The sequence below is a fragment of the Oryza glaberrima genome, chromosome 1 (assembly GCF_000147395.1).
Source record: "Oryza glaberrima chromosome 1, OglaRS2, whole genome shotgun sequence".
NCBI lineage: Eukaryota > Viridiplantae > Streptophyta > Magnoliopsida > Poales > Poaceae > Oryza > Oryza glaberrima.
In genome coordinates, this window is record NC_068326.1 from 32917569 (window position 1) to 32937286 (window position 19718).

The 19718-nt window shown below is 41.7% G+C and overlaps 3 protein-coding genes across 4 annotated transcripts; 2 read left to right on the forward strand and 1 right to left on the reverse strand.

Annotated features, from left to right (window-relative positions):
• The first annotated feature begins 48 nt into the window (after positions 1-48).
• LOC127771014 (ruvB-like protein 1) lies at positions 49-5429 on the forward strand. Its single transcript, XM_052296813.1, has 12 exons — positions 49-236; positions 397-585; positions 1659-1790; positions 1935-2084; positions 2406-2561; positions 3304-3438; positions 3548-3613; positions 3858-3964; positions 4100-4199; positions 4278-4369; positions 4868-4937; positions 5071-5429. Exons 1-12 carry the CDS (start codon positions 156-158, stop codon positions 5158-5160), a joined length of 1368 nt encoding a protein of 455 aa, XP_052152773.1. The 5' UTR covers positions 49-155; the 3' UTR covers positions 5161-5429.
• Positions 5430-9188: 3759 nt separating this feature from the next.
• Positions 9189-10440, forward strand: LOC127766256 (uncharacterized). 2 transcript variants are annotated; one of them, XM_052291353.1, is made up of 3 exons: positions 9189-9459; positions 9593-9698; positions 10044-10440. In XM_052291353.1, the coding sequence occupies exons 1-3, from the start codon at positions 9400-9402 to the stop codon at positions 10184-10186; spliced, it is 309 nt and encodes a 102-aa protein (XP_052147313.1). In that variant the 5' UTR covers positions 9189-9399; the 3' UTR covers positions 10187-10440. The 2 variants fall into 2 exon arrangements, with proteins under 2 accessions (XP_052147313.1, XP_052147316.1); XM_052291356.1 differs by having other exon boundaries at positions 9599-9698.
• Positions 10441-14582: 4142 nt separating this feature from the next.
• Positions 14583-19173, reverse strand: LOC127755865 (metal tolerance protein 5). Its single transcript, XM_052281487.1, has 6 exons — positions 18737-19173; positions 17425-17540; positions 17085-17330; positions 16496-16576; positions 16080-16313; positions 14583-15263 (listed from the first exon to the last, which is right to left on the reverse strand). The coding sequence occupies exons 1-6, from the start codon at positions 18954-18956 to the stop codon at positions 14913-14915; spliced, it is 1248 nt and encodes a 415-aa protein (XP_052137447.1). The 5' UTR covers positions 18957-19173; the 3' UTR covers positions 14583-14912.
• Positions 19174-19718: the final 545 nt, after the last annotated feature.

Below are 19718 nucleotides of genomic sequence, written 5' to 3' on the forward strand. Positions count from 1 at the left end.
AACTAATTATCACAAATAAAAAAATCGGGATAAAACCTCTTCAGCTGCGCTCTGCCCCGCAGCGCTCCCCGCCGTTCCCAAATTTGTTGCGGCGGGAGAGGGTCGGAGAGACAAGCAGCGGCGGCGGCGGCGGCGGCGCGTGCTCGGCGGCGGCGATGAGGATCGAGGAGGTGCAGTCGGCGGCGAAGAAGCAGCGCATCGCCACCCACACCCACATCAAGGGCCTCGGCCTCGACGTGCGTGCTCATCTTCCGCGCTTCTCCGTGCAACGCGGGGGGGGGGGGGGGGGGGGGTTTCTCCTAGGGTTTTAGCCTCGGGGTGATTCGCGTAGATCTCCGTGTTTTTTTTGTTCTTTTTTCTGACGGTTTGGCTTGTTGGTTTGGTTTCATCGAGCAGGCCAATGGGGCGGCGATAGGGCTGGCTTCGGGGTTCGTGGGGCAGGCGGCGGCGCGGGAGGCGGCCGGCCTGGTGGTCGACATGATCCGCCAGAAGAAGATGGCCGGCCGCGCGCTGCTCCTCGCCGGCCCGCCCGCCACCGGCAAGACGGCCCTCGCTCTCGGCATCTCCCAGGAGCTAGGTAGTAAGGTTGGTGCTTCAACTTATTCTCCTCGGACAAACTTGTTGGGGTATTTGGATTGATGGAGATAAATGTTTGCTTCTGAAATGCACAATGCTACACTTTCTCCGCTGTATTTCGTACCGTTGAGGACTGCGCTAGATTTGTACTCGACGCTACAAACTAGGATGTTAGATTTAGGCTCCATAGTGAACACACACTGTTATTTACAACGGATGCTTACTGCAAGCTTATTCCAAGGCAGAAGTTTGCAATTTCGCTTGTCTGCTAGTGAAGAGATTGAGGATCCTCCTGGGGTAAAATGGTAGGTTCGAAAGGTTGCAAACCTACCAAACTGGGTCCGAATTTCACTTACAATTATGATGTGTGACGGGGGATAAATTTCCTACCTCTGATACGACATGCTTAGTTTAAGAGGTCTTATTCAGTTTCCTAGTTCTCTTCACTGAAGAATGAGTTAAATCATCTAGCTGCTCAGATGAATCCCATTTATCAAGTTCAATGAGGATTACTGGTGGACACTTGATAATAAGCCTTCTTGAAATGTTTGATTTTTTTCATTCTTCAATTAGCTAGTGTAAATAAGTAATTCTGCATTCACAAGGGCTCATCTAGCTCCACAAAGGTGTTTATATTGAGCTTCAGGTATTTGAGATCCATGCCTTGTCATTTTCTAAATTGAACTTTGATAGGATGATTCAATTAGATTTTAGATTCACCTAATTAAACTTGTGTTATGGTCTATGTTTTTGCCTTTCAGCATTTTTTGAGATTTGGATGTTTGTTGCTAGCTGGTTCAATATGTTATAGTGCCTTTTCGCCTGTTGGTGAAAAGTTCCTTATTCCTTGAAAATATTTGTGCTAAGATTTCTGAGGCTAAATTATTGTGGATCACTGGCATAAGATGTCAACTTATTGGATACCTGTACATTTTGTTTGTTTTATTCCTAAGAACTATATGATAAATTTTGTCTGTAATAGTTATGAGTTTTTTGTTTGATGCCCTACATCTACTTCAGTTTTGGTAAAAGTTCCAATGTATCTAATGGTTGATATGTTGTCTTGTTATTTCATATCACAGGTCCCCTTCTGTCCTATGGTGGGATCAGAAGTGTATTCCTCAGAGGTCAAGAAAACTGAGGTGCTGATGGAAAATTTCCGTCGAGCTATAGGCTTGCGTATAAAAGAAAATAAAGAGGTTTATGAAGGAGAGGTAAGCACATAGTTTTAGCTAGTTTTTTAAGTTTGTGCAAGGATAGTGTTCTTGAATTACGTTTTCAAACTCATTCATAACTGATACGGTATTCCCATTGTCTGTTTCTAAAATAATATAAAACTGTGCTTCATTGCCTTTTAGGTTACTGAACTTTCGCCAGAAGAAGCTGAGAGTACAACAAGTGGATATGGAAAAAGCATTAGCCATGTAATCATAGGTCTGAAGACTGTAAAAGGGACTAAGCAGCTGAAGTTAGATCCTACAATTTACGATGCTTTAATAAAGGAAAAGGTTTACTTCCTGATCCTCATCCTTATGTCGTGTGCTAGACTTTAAAAATACATTTCTTTCATGTTTTGAAATTTGAGTTTGTTTGTTTCTTATTCAAAAGAATGCCTTCTGTTGAATATTTAATATATCGTACAAACTTTGGAGAATGTTACTTGTAGAAATTTGCATGATTGACTTCAGATACTCTACTGTGTAAGAACTCATAACTTATCACTTTGGACTGGAGCTGATTAGATCCCTCGGTACTGAGATTCATTTCTGTTACTTCCATTTTCTGCACAAGATGTTTCATATTTATCATCAGCTATCTGTGGGATGCAGGTGGCAGTGGGTGATGTTATATACATTGAAGCTAATAGTGGTGCAGTGAAAAGAGTTGGTAGATGTGATTCTTTTGCTACAGAATACGATCTTGAAGCTGAGGAGTATGTTCCGATTCCCAAAGGAGAGGTCCATAAGAAAAAGGAAATAGTGCAGGTAATTTGATGAATCTTTGTCTTAAGGATTTTTGCCCATACATTTTGCACAGTCAACTCTTCTTTGCATTGTGCTATCCATTAATTAATGTTGTTGATAATCGAAGAAATAAATGTATCGTGTATTCATGTTTAATAAATTTGAAGTACAGTGTCAAATGTCGACGTTTAGAAGATTGAAAGTAGAGCTATGGTGCATTTTGTGGCCATCACACCTTGTCTGAATAGAGGGGATTACGACCAAGTCTGACACCTTTATGGAGAATTGAACTTACATCCCTGCTAAACAAAAATAAATAAGATTTTGTCTTATTCACCTAACTGTCTACATTTGTAATTGTACCTCCATTGGTAAATAATTTCATAAGGTTAACAAACAAACACTAAGATTTTATCAAATCCATGACTTGATGTCTTACTAAGACGTATTATAATCCTTGGAGTCATTAGGTTAACAAACAAACACTAAGATTTTATCAAATCCATGACTTGATGTCTTACTAAGACGTATTATAATCCTTGGAGTCATTAGGTTTGATTAATTATTGTTACATCTGACAAAGGTCAAGCTGTATGATTTGCCTTTTTATCTATTATCTCTCAAACATTATATTCTTTTACTGCTGTATAAGAAAATTTGTTCTCATATGCAGTGTTAGTGCATTCAATCTTTCTGCTTATGGCTCTTAAGTTATATGGAAGTTAATGAATATAGGAAAACTTCTCCTGTCATTTATGTACAGGATGTTACGCTTCATGACCTTGACGCTGCAAATGCTCAACCACAAGGAGGCCAAGATATTTTGTCCCTTATGGGGCAAATGATGAAGCCACGAAAGACTGAAATCACTGACAAGCTTCGGCAAGAAATCAATAAGGTTTTTCAGTTTCTGATTGAGCGGCACCCATTCTTTGAAACTGGATTAAATTTAATGAACATTCCAGGATTGATGTATGATCTTTAATCTTTATATTGCATTTTAGTAGGTGGTCAACAGATATATTGATGAAGGAATTGCAGAGCTTGTACCTGGTGTTCTGTTCATTGATGAGGTATCTTCTTATTTTATCCGTATGATTGAAAGTTTACTGCTCTCAGTGGGCTAATTTTGGAGTCAGAAAGTACAAATATGAATGATGGTGTGTTTATATGTTGTGAAGCATACAGTGTCTTGTCCTTGTGAAGCAGTGCCATGCTGTATAACTTATTTATTACTATTGTTCTACTACATGGTAGAAATATGTCTTAATGTTGTTTGATTTAATTACTTATTATTGTTAGGAACTTTAATTGCAGGTCCACATGCTAGATATTGAATGCTTCTCTTATCTTAATCGTGCTCTGGAGAGCCCATTATCACCAATTGTGATACTTGCGACAAATAGAGGAATATGTAATGTAAGGTAAACGGTTTGATTTACCGCTTGAAGCACTCTGTCACATTGCAGTACCAGAGTAATACTGCGTCTATCAGTTTGTCTATTACTATGCTCCTTAAAGTTAACAAGTCTTTTATATACTTGTGTGAATGTGTCCAGAGGAACTGATATGACAAGTCCGCATGGTATACCAGTTGATCTTCTAGATCGATTGGTGATTATTCGAACAGAAACATACGGTCCCACTGAGATGATCCAGGTTTGATTTTGGGTCTTATATCAGTTAGGCTTTTTCTGTCTAGAAATGTGTGTGATTCTTGCTCATCGCCGTTTGCAGATTCTTGCTATTAGAGCACAGGTAGAAGAGATTGAGATCGATGAAGAAAGTCTTGCATTTTTAGGAGAGATCGGACAACAGACATCTTTGAGGTATGATTCTTAGGCTGAGTTATTATCTCCACTTTCCCAACTCACTTCCCTCGTTTTCCACGCGCACGCTTTTCAAATTGCTAAACGGTACGTCTTTTGCAAAAATTTTCTATGTGAAAGTTACTTTAAAAAAATCATGTTAATCCATTTTTCAAATTTGTTTTAGCTAAAACTTAATTGATCATGCACCAAACGCTGCTTCGTTTTGGGTGCTAGGGGGTGAGGGTTCCCACCCCTCACTCCCGAACACACCCTTAGTTGTTATTGTAAAAGGTAAAAGAATAGGTCGCTTTGTGCTCACCACACTGCTGCTTTTCGGTTGTTATTGTTCCTCCTGGCTATGCCCACAAATTTGCAAAAGATAGTTAAGCTGAAACGTTGAGTAAAGGGAATATGTTGAGTGGACCGGTCTTACCTTCCAGTTTCAGTGTTCTACTATAAGCATTTTTAATTGAGATTGCTACTGATGAACGACTGTATATCTTGAATCTCTTGTAGGCATGCTATTCAGCTGCTATCACCTGCCAGCGTAGTTGCAAAGGCTAATGGGAGAGAAAAGATCAGCAAGGTATGTATTGACATTTCATCAGGATATATTGTAACATCCTCTTTGCCTCTTCGCTCCTAGAGCTGCTACCTGCACTTATATTGTGATATTATTCTTACTATCTTACACACGGTGAACTCATGACCTTTACCAGGCCGATCTTGAGGAAGTCAGTGGTCTGTACTTGGATGCTAAATCGTCGGCGCGTCTCCTTCAGGAGCAGCAGGAAAGATACATCACCTAAGATCTCTTGCTGTACGACGATGTATTTGTCCTTAGTCATTCCGCTGGATCTCTGATAACTTGGTACTAAAGTGCGAAGACTTCTTTAGGGCACTGGATTGATTTATGCGGAAATGTAGAATCCGAACTCTGTGCTCCCGCCAACCTCTAGAGGAAAACTTGATTTCGGCATATTGCTTGTTCACATTACTCCTTGCTGAGTAGATTGCATATGAATTATCGTGTATTTTGGTTTCCCATGCTAATTAGTTCCAGATTCCGTTTGTCATCTGTCGATTTTTTTCATTAACCAGCTGCTTATCATCTTATTCTTTGAAATGTGGTTGGTATTATACTCCCTATTTGAATGGGTTTATCCAAAATTTTTCCGCGGCGATGCGAAGGCATCTTTGCGCCTCATCTGCGTTGAGGTTTTGAGGACGTGTTTTATGCAGAGGGGCACATCGGTGCGTCCGTTCCAGCGTCGCTGTTTGCTGGCCCCTGCTTTTTCTTCCGTATAATAATGACAGTTCCATGTCGATTCTTGATCATTCCTACATTCATTGAATCGTAGAGCGAAATGCCCTGAAATTTGTCAATAGACGATATAGATATATTTTGCTAATTTCTGACCATCACTATACCGCTAGAGATTACTAGGCAGCACTCGGCTACTGGAGGCTTAGCCTCACGTATTGCCGTGGTTCAGTCAGATCACGGCGAAAACAACGTCGTCGAAGCCCCAAGAGGGAAATGACGCACGCCATGACACCAATTCACCCTGCAACGCGACACCCTGCCCGATCGGCATCACACAGGCTGCACACGTACGCCTTGTTGCTCGCGCACGGCCCTGCCAAAATTAACTTTTGTGGTCATCAGGTCAAGTGGTTGCTCATCAACGCCAAAATTCCGGCAGAAACGTACCTGCGACGTTCCAGGTGCACTGCACCTCGCTGGCAGTCGCAGCATTGCACTCGAGACCGCGAGGCGCGCGTCTTAGCTGGTGAATCCATCGAGAACCTGTGATCCACATTTGATCGGTTTTTGCGAGCTGTGATGCTCGCCATCTTCCGTTGTGGATAGGGGGAGCTCGAAATATCTCACACAGTAGGTGACAAGTCCTCTTTGCTCTTTAGTCGCCGTCGATATATATTTTTCTCGCCGCGGCGACACATTTTATGTGGCGTTCCGTCGAGCATAGTAGATGGGCCATGCTTTGCATGATTTGGCCATTTGTAGCTTTTCGTGTCACGGATTCGATGATTATGGCATCTGCGCCCGGTGATCGAGGAAGCTAGGGAGGTTGGTCTCTTTTGTCTTTAGTTTTTCTGATCGATGGGGAATCGAAGAGAGAGGTACTATCCAAATTCATTTTTTACCTGTTTCATATAACCATATAAAACCAAAATATTACAATACCTCTACTTTATCAAATCTCAGTACAATTATTCTTCACTTTATTTATTCACAATACAATTATTTTCTACTTTCACAAACTCCGATGCAATGATTACTTTAAAAATAAATTTATTTTGAAATAAACGAAAGGAGTTAATTTTACTACGGAACAGAGGAAATATTTCGCTATTGGTCCGTTTGATACTCCCTCCGTCCCATTTTAAGTGCAACCATGAGTTTTTGCGCCCAACTTTTATTGTTTATTTTATTTAATTTTTTATAATTAATATTTTTATTATTATGAGATGATAAAATATAAATAGTACTTTGCTCGTGACTTATATTTTTAATTTTTTTAAAAAAAATTTCGAATAAGACGGACGATTAAAGTTGGGCTCGAAAAATCATGGCTGTAGTAGCTATAGCAGTGTGAAAGGAATCAAGACAGACAAAACGGGTACCAATTTGATCGCACCGTGCCGGTACACTGTATCGGTATGGGCGTGGGCCGCCGGATGGCCGGCCGATCAATTCGTACTACGATGCAATTTGGGCAGCCAATGGATGGAGGACACGTGGCTCACGATCTCACTGACAAGCTAGATGAAGACTAGCACGCACGGCTGACCTGGCGCACTCCCATATTCCGGGAGCAGCTTAACCTTAAATCTCGGCCACATTTGGCCCAAATTTTCCGGAGAGTTGTATAATCAAATCGTGGACAATTAATTATCAACAGTGCGTGCTACAGTGTTTATATGTGTGTGCTCGATTTGCACCTCATATATACTACATATTACTATTATAGATATCGATGCATAGTGGCATACGCTACAGTAGTACAGTGTATGATGTGATGAGTATTTGTGATTTTTATATAGATTTACTGAATGTTACGGTATTGCCATCTTCGACAGGTGAATGATTGCAATACTTACCGTAATTCCGGTTTTGTTAGGAAATTCAGCGAAGCGCAACCAAATTGTGCTTATTCTATTCCTCTTTAGTGGGTAAACGATGAAGAATTTTAGTACGTAGACAGTATACTCCTACCTATAAGTTGGTACGACATAGCTGTCTCCAAAGCTGTTCATCTACGTTTTCTCTCTTGAAATGGAGACTATCAGCAGGAGTTGTACCGGGCTTGGTCACGTACGGATTAGTAGCAGTGAAGAAGCTATATGTTTCCTCAATTTTTTAATACATGATGTCGTTAACTTTTTAAGATACGTTTGACCATTTATTTTATTAAAAAAATATATAATTATTATTTATTTTTTATGATTTGATTTATTGTCAAATATTCTAAAGTCTAACTTAAATTATTTTATATTTGCACAAAAAGTTTGAATAAGACAAATGGTCAAACGTTTGTCAAAAAAGTCACGGTATCATATATTAAAAACAGAGATATTATATGGTTATTGCGTAAATGTTCAACGCCGGGCGACCGGCGCGGGGGGAGCCGAATCGGGCGCTCCCTCCTCCTCACGCGCAATGTCTCCTCCTGCCCCCACCATGTATCTCCAACATATACTCCATTGCAACAAATCATCCACATATTTTGGAAACCCTCTATTAAGAGAATTTGGTTTATTTTTTGTTCCACCAAAAATGTTTCATACAGTGCACTCACAATGTTTCACTATGTATAAATCTAATGTTGCAGTGAACTAAAATACTCCATTGCAACAAATCACCCACATATTTTGGGAACCCTCTATTAGAATTCGTTTTATAATTTGTTCCACAAAAAATGTTTCACCTAGTGCACTCACAATGTTTCACTATGTATAGATCTAATGTTGCAGTGAACTGAGACATACTTTTGCTATTTGCTGAAATATTGTTTTTATATAAGGTGAAACAACATCCGATTTAAACGAGTGAAACATTTTCGATATACTTAGTGAAACAATTCCGATATACCTGGTGGAACATCGTGCAACATTTAAAAATAATTCAATAATAAGCTAATTTTTTTTATCGGAATACACATGGTCTTGTTTTGAAGATTTAATTGCAATAAATTTAATAGTGCAATCGGGTCATGATTTAGATAAATAATTTAAGAGAAAAATAAATTTAAAATAGTTTTGTACGCATGCGTGATGTTGACGTCAGGGCCCAATTTTAACCCTTTCCCAGTCCCATCGGGCGTCCGAACCGGAGTCGCTTCCTGATTATTAGTATATGCAGCTTGTTAATTTGATGCTCCTAGGTCACTACTATTTTGGTACTATCTCATCCTGCAGTGTACACGTTAGCTACATCCACTGTTTGAACCGGAAGATACATCGGTGATAGTCATGCATGTCTATGTACGTATGCCTATTGATCACGGTGAATTCCAATTCCGATGTACTTCTGGCTAGCAAGTCACCATCCACATGCATCGGACGGCCTGAAATTAACGAGCATGCATAATTAATTACCTCGCGAACTGACCGTCAGGGAGCGAGATCAAAATCAGGCCACATAGAAAAGCAGGGGACTGGGTAAGGTGAGTGCGGCGGGTGGGCCCGGCAAAATCCCCCGCCACCGCCTCTCCGCGAATGGGGAGGCGGCACCCACGTGAGCAAGCCCCACATGCTGACATGTCCCCACTCGATCGTCGATCCCCCCCTATTTCTACCTCCTCCACCCCGCTGCTTGTCACGCTCTCGTTGGTCGATCACTCCATCGATCCATCGATCGATCGCTAGCTACTCGCCGTCGTCGACCGGTCGATCCGCCATTAGCGAGCTGCAAGGCTCTCTCGCTTATATATCTTCCGAGTAGGCAAGCCTCAATCGATCCGAGAGTTTGGTCGTTGATCGAGCTGATCGATCGACCGGTGAGTGGTGCGTGGTGTGCGGCCATGGACGACGGCGGCGGCGGCGGCGGCGGCGACTCGTCGCCGGCTTCGTACATCAGATTGGTACGTCTATTGTGGCGTCTCTATTAGTACGGCGTACGTGGTCTGCTAGCTTGATCTGGATTGTGGCCTGCGAGATGCATGTATGCCTCATTCTGATGAATGTATAGATGTATGCTGATTAATTTGCACGCAGGTGCAGCATCTGATCGAGAAGTGCATCTGCTACAACATGAACAAGGAGGAATGCATGGAGACGCTGGAGAAGCACGCCAACATCAAGCCCGTCATCACCTCCACCGGTAATTCGCTATTTATAGCTTCACGCCACATTTGCATAAATGGCTAAACATGTTTAGTACCTTTCTTTTTAAGTACTATTTACCTAGGAGTTTATTACTTGCATTGCAACTGTGCGGTGCATATGCACATGCAGAAGCTGTGGCTTTCATCAATTAATGCATTACATTGTGCACGCTGCATGCGTTTAGTTAATTTGTTTGGCCATCGGAGAAAAACTCCCATGTCTCTTTTTTTCCCCTTGAAATACGAATATAAGATGAATACTCCGTATTCTATATGACGATATCTGCTCATTCGTCGAGAATTTTTCAATATTTTTTCTTGATTATGCTGTCTGTGAGCAGTGTGGAAGGAGCTTGAGAAGGAGAACAGCGAGTTCTTCGCCACGTACAAGAAGGGCCAAGGAGAGGAACCAGCGGAGAGCAAGAGCAGTAGTTCTTCACAGGAAGCTGCTGGTTCCAAGAGATCAGGCGGAGACGACGACTAGGAGCAGTGTTGATTCGTCGTTGCTACTCATGTGCATGCATGGCACCCACGAGAGAGGGGGCTACTTGTACAGTAGGATATCCATCAAGTCGTAGTACCTCGTACTGTCTTACATCTAGCTGTTCATAGTACATAGCGTATAGTAGTAATGTAGCCGTTATTATGTACGTTTTGCCCCGAAAATAATTAAGATTCGGATTCGCAGCTAGCCATCGTCTAGTTCAGCCGGTGGTGTTGCATGCATCCGGAAGATGACGTACGTGTGTACACATATATTCACATTCGAGTGCCTAGCTACCTTGTTGCTGTCAGTAAAAAGATCGATGGATCTCTCTCGGTCGATTTTTTTAAGTAAATGACGCCGTTATTTATTTCACATTCATCGTATTCAAAATATTTATACATATACGTAGGATATATCATGCTTAAGTATTTTTAAATGATAAAATAAATTACAATAAAGTAAGTAATAATTATCAAAATTTTCTAAACAAAAGGAATAGTTAAACGTGTGTTCAAAAATTAAGGGAGTTATCAAGGTACACAAAGATCAATTTGGTACTACTCCCTCCGTTCAAGGTTATAAGATGTTTTTGATTTTGGTTAAAGTCAAACTGCTTCAAGTTTGATTAAGTTTATAGACAAATATAATACCAAATTAGTTTTATTAAATTAATAATTAAATATATTTTTATAATAATTTTTGGCATGGTTTATATATATTGTAGGTAAAAGATGCAGTCCATGTATGTATAATTTTCTGGACGAGGAGTTGTGCTTCTCCCAAAGGCCTTGATGCAAACGTAAGGTGAAATTGTGCGCGTCGTCAGAGTACAGGCGATCTGGCTGGGTTTTTTTTCTCTCCTCCGGATCGTACACACCGCGCGCATTATTATTGGCGTACGTACTCGATCGACCGCGAGCGCGACACGCACGGGCGAGCGATCGTCGTCAGCCACTTGGGAGTTGTACCGAGGGGGAGCGAGAGCGAGAGCGAGACGCGTGCCGCGTTGGCCACACAACACAGGTATACGCAGGTACATTAGTAGCAGACTATAAAACAACTATAAACATATTTCGACAAAGATAAGATAGTAGAGAGAAGAGCAGCGGGCTATAGAATTTGTAGCCAGCTATAGTACGGACTTCAAAATATATGTGTGTATGACAGGTAGGATCATGTATTAATTGTGTAGCATATTTTTATAAGTAACTATTGTATGAATTGACTATAGATGATTTACAGTCAGTAGATGGGTATACTATTAAATTTGCTCTTAATACTACTCCCTCCGTCTCATAATATAAGAGATTTTGGCATTTTGATAGCACTGTTTGATCACTCGTCTTAAAGTACTTTGGATAATAAAGTAAGTCACAAATAAAATAAATAATAATTTTAAAAATTTTAAAATAAGATGAATGATAAAACAGTACAAATAAAATATTAAAATTTTTATTTTAGGGGAGAGAAGGAGTAGCTAGTAGTACTACTATAGCTACTGGACCGCGCCTGGAGTCGCCATGGGGTCGAGGACACACGTGCGTCGAGAGAGTGGCGAAGCAGCGCAAGCTAGCAGTAGCTAGGTCGTGTATAGCGCGCGTGTGGACGTACGTGCGCGCGCGCGGTGATCGATTGGTGGCCGCCGGTTTGGTGTAGACGTGCAAGTCTACGTACGTACTGTTGCGTGCTAGTGCCGTCGGCTGCGGCGCACCACACGTACGCGTATGCGTACGTACGCGCTGTGGTGTTTGTTTTGTCAGGCCCTACCGCGTATCGGTAGGTAGGTAGGTCGATTGGTCGATCTGTCGGCCGCGCGCGACGTTTTGACGTGCGTGCTTCACATGCTTATACGTATTTCCTCTGTTTTAAAATGTACTCCCTCCCTCTGTCTCATAATATAAGAGATTTTGATATTTTGTTTGTACTATTTGACCACTCGTTTTATTAAAAAAATTGTACAGATATAGAAAACGAAAAGTTATGCTGTACAAATATAGAAAACGAAAAGTTATGCTTAAAGTACATTGGATAATAAAGTAAGCCAAAAAAAAATAATTCCAAAATTTTTTAAATAAGACGAATGGTCAAACAGTGTAAGTAAAATATCAAAATCCCTTATATTAGGGGACGAAGGGAGTAAGTATTTTTTAGTTTGACACGAGTATAAAGAAAGTGGATGGGTATGGTTGGAGAAATAAAGTAAATGAAAGATAATGATTGTGATTGGTTGAGAGGAGGAGGTAGATGAAAAAATAGCTTTATTTTGGGACAAGATATTATGCTGGAAATAGCTATATTTTGAGATGGATCGATGTAGTACTAAAAAGGACCTAAGGTAGGAGTACTCCGTACATTTGCAACATTTTCTGCTTGATTAAGACCCTGTTTGGGAGCTTAGCAGGTTTCTCCTCAAATCTACAGCTCTCCAAGAAAAAATATCCAGATTTTAATCTAGATTCTGAAAATTTGTAGTTGTAGAATCATGGAAGTGAACCCAAATACAAATCGGAAATCATAGCTTTTCAAAATTCTCATCAGCTGCTTCCTGTCATAATGTTAGGCTTCCAAATAGACCTTATTTCCACTAGGACTGATCTATCAGCCCATCAGCGTACGGACTAATGATGTGAGTGTTTTAACCTGGTTGTTAGGATTCCAATCCATATCATAGTTTACAAGTGGTCAAGTGCTTGTGCAAATAAGTCTGGACTCTGGAGCTACTTAAGCTTCTATGTGTTCTTGTGTATAGCAATCGTGATCAACCTTTTGCCCAGTGTGCCATAGGCAACTTATATACCGCCCAAGCATAATTAACCGTGTCCTAAAAAAAAAGCATAATTAACCGTTTTGGGGCTATTGCCTAGACATGCATCATCGTATGCTCTGTAGCTATTGTCATGCACTCATGCCATTTATCACACCGTTATTATTTCTTACCACACTGTATTATCTCAGGTTTGACTATGCCTCCCCTTGACATAATGCGTCAGTTGAAGGGAGGTGTAACTGCAATGTAACTTACATGTAACTCGTCATGAAACAAACATGAAAAGATAGGTGACTAGTAGGCTTCCATCTCCATGAGATCCCTAGGTCTATTCCCACTTCACGCATGTGGTGTGAAATTCTTTTATCCATGCCCTAGCACAAATCTTAACACTCATCTGATGACCCACCCCGAAAGTTTCTGTAAAAAAAATTCTGGCGATAGTTTTATAACAAATCCGTTTATCTTTACGGCGCTCTTCAACCATGCACGGTTTAAAGATCTGTGGCGGAACCATGCACAGATGCATTCGACCCTGAAAGTGAACAATCCGATTAATGATAGATTACCCCCCCCCCCCCCCCTCCCCTCTTTTTAATTAAAAAAAGTAGTAGGACTATACAGGCTTTTTAATGCAACACTTAGGTGGGAGTACTGGGCTAAGGGCCTAAGGCCAGGCCATCTGATGTAAGAAACTGGCCATCTATTCATTCCGGCCCAGCGTACGTGCTTACGTTTTTCCTACTGTTCTTGCGGAAATGCGTGTCTTCAACGATATTTGCTGCAAGATAAGTGCGTTAATGATCAAGAATAAGTCCACTACGGATTAGAGAGATTTATTACAGTAAACGCGATATTATTGATTTATTGGTACAAGGAGAAAGAGACAATCGATGATATATATGAACATATATAAGGGCGATATCGGAGTAGATCAAGGAGTAGATGTCAAGGCGGCGGCTGCTGCTGCTGCCTCCCTGTTCGCCGACTTGGGCTTAGGCGGCGGCACAACCGGGAGGCGGTGGCCGTGAGGCGGCGAAGGTGGGAATGGTTCCGTCGGGACGGGCATGAACGGCAGCTTACTCTTGTCCGTCGCCGTGGCCGTGGCCGTCGTTGCCGGAGCAGCAGAAGACGAAGCTACGGCCTGCAGCTGCAGGGAGGAGATGCTTGGCAGCGGCAGCAGCAGCAGCACTGTTGCCGCCACGGCCACTGCAAGGCCTCGTCCGAATCCGTGGCCACGGCACCCTGCCATCTCGATCGAATCCAACAAAATCAACAATACGAGATCAAGTAATTCCCCACTCGTTCCATTTATAAGCAGGACAGAGTAGCATCATTAATGCTGGTGTTATGATCTGCTTGCATAGTTCGGGAGTGGAGTAATGAACTGCTCATTCTTCTAGAGTACTAGCAAGTATGATACGTGTGATAAATGTATTTATGCATATGCATGTTACTCCCGCCTAACTTGCATCCATGCATGGAAACTGAAATAATCAACCGATTGCTAAGCAGTAGAACAAACAAACAAACAAACACCACACTCGCACAAGCACACATGCGTGCAGATTAATGGATTCTACAGTAGAGTAGCATATATATAGACCGAGTAAACAGATCTCATGATTCGTAGCCGAAGGAGCAGAAGACCGTATATTAATGTAAAGTGGCTGTGAGCCTGTAATTACCAGGCATATGTCTCTCTAGACTTTGAGTATAAATTGTACTACACGAGATGATCGAGATGACGGATTTAACAGTCAAGAATCCTATAGTCTACTACAAGTAGTTACAAATCACAATCTACGGCTTTGGCACTGTCACACCCGCCAATCCAGTATACAGAATTAAAATCTCATACACCCGCAGGTTTCCTGACGAGCACCAGAAATTCTGAAACTAATTGCTGCTGCTAAACTTAATACCAGTGGTTGCGAACTTGCAACCTGCGCCTGGCTATTTTTCATGGGACAGAGCGTGCTCGGGCCGATGGGTGAACTCGTAGTCGAGGTGCACGAACGCTCGCTCGATCTCAGGCAGGCGTTCCAGTTTCTCCTGCAGGGCCTCGCCGATGTCGTGCGCCTCTTGCAGCGGCATGCTTGACGGCAGCACGATGTCCACCTCGACGAAGTAATGGGAGCCAAACGTGTACGCCCGCACCGTGTCTATGTGCCTCACGGCCTTGTGGTGGTTCCAGCATAGGTAGGTCAGCTTCTGAAGGTATTCCGGCGAGGCTGACTGCCCGACCAGGGAGTGGACGTTCTCGAGCACCGTCATCGACCATGTTCTGATCGTATAGATTGCTAGCTGCAAACGAGAAAACAGAAAGTAGTCTCTGAAATACAGCGTGTTTTTCTTAACGAAAACCTAAGGAAACGTTTGGGATACAAGATTCTTGAGTAATTCTCATGTTTGAAACGTTTGGACGTTGCAAAGGACTACACACCCAGGACGATGGAAACCACTGGAAGCTATTTCATCAGACTTTCAGTAGAGGAATTTAGTCAGGCAGACTAGAAATATTCTCTCTTTTAAACCAAGTCACTGTCAAGGTTATGGACACCAGTTTTGAAGGAAAAAAAAATATTGGTCCCTCTAAGAAACCGGTAACTGCCAGTTACTGGTTTTTACCGGACAAAAGAGCAAAATCAAACACTAATTCAAAAACCTGTAACATCCATAACAAATCGAGCCGGTTTTTTAGTTCAAAACTTTGGATTCAAACTTTTGATATAGCTAATGTGTAATTGTTCATAAAACATATGAATATGACTATGCATGGTGTTGTAGAAAATGTGTATTCCAAATTAAAATTTAAGTTGTTCTGGCCAGTACGAACAAACCAGCTCGTGGATAAATGGCAGTAACTGGTACTGCCAGGATTTGCATCTCTGGTTACAATAAAGTCATAGCTGATCTTTTCATCATGGTATGTTTTCCTTTTTTGAAAGAATATATCATGATACATGGAAAATTGGCAGAAACTAGTTACTTTTCCCAGTCAATTCCCAATCAGGATGATGTGCCTAGCTCCAAATTAACGATTAGATCAAATATAGCATTTACTTGAATTCTAGTTTTACACTACTGCAATGGAACAGGAGAAAACTTTTTGGTACTTACGATGATTGCACCAACTGGGTCGATCCAACCTTCGATATAAGTCGCTAGTAGTGCAGCAACAAGACCAATCATATTTGTGATGACATCAAAAAAATGATCCTGTGCATAAGCCTTCACTATTTCATTTGTGAATGTCCGGCAATATAAAACAAGGGCAAGTTTCACTAATGTCACTGCAAGCATGATGTCCACAACCCACTTTTCTTGCTCTTTTGTCAAGCTGAACTCATCCCCCTGGAGAACAAGACAATAAGTTCAGCAATCAGAAAGGTATATGGCAAGCTACAACAGAATTTCAAAGCCAACAAACATCAAAGACACTTATCGTTCTAGAAAAGAAATCCTCAGGCAAAGTTTCTGGTCAAAAGCAAAATGAGAGTAGGAGTTCAAGGCCAACAAAACATCAGCAGACTTACATCAGACAACAACGAGCGTACTGATTCTAGGATGATCTGAAGGCCAAGTGTCGCCATAACAGAGGCAAAGACAAGTATTCCCTGAAGAAGATATTGTGATGGAACAGTCAAAATATTGAAATTTGGAACTTAAAAGTGTATGACTGATAATACTAAGTGAAAAGAGAAGCGATAAACTCGATCATTTAGTGAAATTAGACTGAAGGACTTATCATAAATATTTCCATGCATAAATTGTCTGCTGCCGGAGTAGCAAAGATATTGATACAATAGCATTGACCTAAGAGCAAGAGATATCTGAGGGAAATTGGGAACATGATTTCTAGTAACTATGAAAATCCTCAAAACACAAAATTCCGCATGTTACTATGGTCCATCTGCCAGGAATGTTTGCAATAGTTTAGTTTCTTTTCATTCCTGGAGCATTTCCACTTTTTCTTTTCATTTTGTGGAAAAAAGAACATCACAGGGAGTAACTGGCTATGCATCATGAATAGCCGAGAGTTGAATCCCTTGGAATCAATTGCATAAATTACAGTAAGAAGAATAAGCATGGCAAACATGAAGGTAATCTTGTGATAGGACTCACCAGTGGCTGCATACGCTTTTTACCAATAGGGTATCTGTAGGGATTTGGTGTTTGCATAGAGAAGGCAGTAAACCACAAGATAAATCCTGACAACAAGTCAAGAAGAGAATCCAAAGTCGAAGCAATAATAGCAAGTGAACCACTTCTCACAGAAGCATACACTTTCGCAGCAAAAAGAACCATGTTTGCTATGTTCGATAGCCGGATGGCTAAAGTCTCACTCCTAGCAACCTTCTCACGCTCTTCCTACAGGCAAATAAATTGATGTTCAGTGTTGCAATGCAGTAGTTAAACAATTTGTCTTCCCTACTGTTACAACAGAAAAGCTTATCAAACATACCTTGGACATTCCTGGAAGAAAACCACGATCAGTAAGTGTATCCATTTCATTAAAGCCCTCTAGCATTTCCACTTGCTGTTGGTAGTATTCAGCAACTACGTCCTCAGGACCTTGAGCTGAAGATAGAATCGTACATCAATCACAGAAAATTATGTCCAGCATGAAGAAAGATAGTGACATTAGTGGAGCAAGCAGGCATGTTTGCTTCACATGTTCTACTGAATTATACCACTTCTCAGTGAACCTGATAACTCTGATATCTAATTAATTATATTTCATCTATTGATTATATCACATGTAGAACTACTGAATAAAATGCTACAGCTATTGAAATGTACAGGATAAAAATGTCAATTCTGATTTAAATAGTACTACTAGTACTAGGATTGTGGGGCCTTGAATTCAACCACCAATAGACCACGACTTTAAGCCCACAAGGACTCCCTACTTCTATAGCCATTGGGAAAGCAGTGATTGACAATACGTGAGAGAAACGACTACTAGATATCCAAACCCCAAATGTTGAGTGCGGCCAAATGACATGATTGGGTTATTAATTCAACTTTTTGTGCCCAATGCAACTTTGTTAACCAGAACAAAACCTCTAAAATTGCATAAAAGGGTAAAATAATTGTGACAATACATGAACGCTAAGACACCTGGTGCCCTTCCCACGCTGTCAGTCACCCACACCCAGTGCCCCAGTCTTTACAACTCGGCTCAGTGCTAACCACCCCCGCTGATAAAAAAAAAAGTTTTCTTAGAACTCTGTTCACGTGCACTCCAAGAACAGAGCAGCTCACGTGAGGACCGTCCTGCCCTGCCCCAGATGAGCACGATAGTATAGGCAACTAGGCAATATCAGAAAGCTAGAAACAACAAATTCCTCATTCCACCAATATAACATTCCCCATTCCTATTCTTATCTGCCAAAGGTTGCACACGAAGAATCTAGCCTACCACTACCGTCAACATCCTAATCCAATCCCCATCTATACTAGCACAGCTGAGCTCTTGCTAGTTGCTGAAACGAAAAATAAAAGGAGTTACTGCCTTTTTATATTATAAAGGCCTAAACGGAACTGCTTTTATAGAAAGCAGATAAAAATAAGTTACTTTAGTAGATATCTATTGCAAAAGGCAAGTACCAAAACAAATGAACCATGTTGCCAACACACGAGAAAAGGCAAACAAATGAAAGCCTAGATCAAGCAACCAAGCATACGAACACAACAATATATCCATAAGACCATAAACATCACACGGTACAAGGGTAGCAAGCGCGCGACGGCGAGTTGGAGAGAGATCGTACATAGGACGCCGAGGCAGTGGTGGTGGAGCCCGCGGGGCGGCCGCCTCTCCTGCTGCACCTCCGGCGGTCGGAAGCCGTCGAAGTTGAGGCGCCACGACTTGTCCGCCGCTGCGCCCGCGCCGCCACCGTCGCCACCGCCGCCGAAGGAACCGGCCTCGACGGCGGAGAGCAGGAGCAGCTCCTCCCCCTCCTCCCCACCGCCCGCGACCGCCGCCGCCATTATTCCACGAACCAGGGAGCCGGAGGCGACGGCACGCGGCACGCTGGTGGGCAGTCTCCCTCGGTCAGTTGCCCTCCCGCCGTGCGGCGCGGCGGCGCCACGGGGAGAGGAGAACGGCGAGGCGGTTGGTAGTTTCGGCGAAGCGGGGAACGCGGGCGCTCGAGCGACGCAAAAAAGGAGTGCGGGTCTCGTGATTAAAGAGGAGGGTCAAGAGGGCGGCGGGGGGAGGGAATGAAAGGAAGGGGAGGGTTAGGCCGCGTGCGCCGAGCCCATACACCGCGGGAGATTGATTCTAATCACTCCATGTCTCGGTGGCTGTCGAGCCCGTTTATTACACATGTCAATTAAATTATTATATACATTTAAAAAAATAAAAATCAATTGATATGAAATATATCATTCGATATACATACGAGTTTAAATTTAACATCTATAAAAATTTATTAATTAGAGCTTAATTCTTTATGCTTACATAACTTATAGAGTCGAGTTTAAACTTGTAAAATTTAACTTCTACAAAAGATTAATTAATTAGAGCTTAATTTTTTATGCTTTCATAACTTAAAGAGTCGAGTTTAAACTTGTATATCGGTGGAGTGACATATTATATGTCAATTTATTTTGATTTTTTAAATAAATTCTTTTATAACTATTTATGACATACAATATACATATAAGTGATTAAAATTGTTTTCCACGTACATAGTCGATCGCCGCGGTCTTTGGTTTGACAAGGACGGCGGTGCACTTGGCCTACGGAGG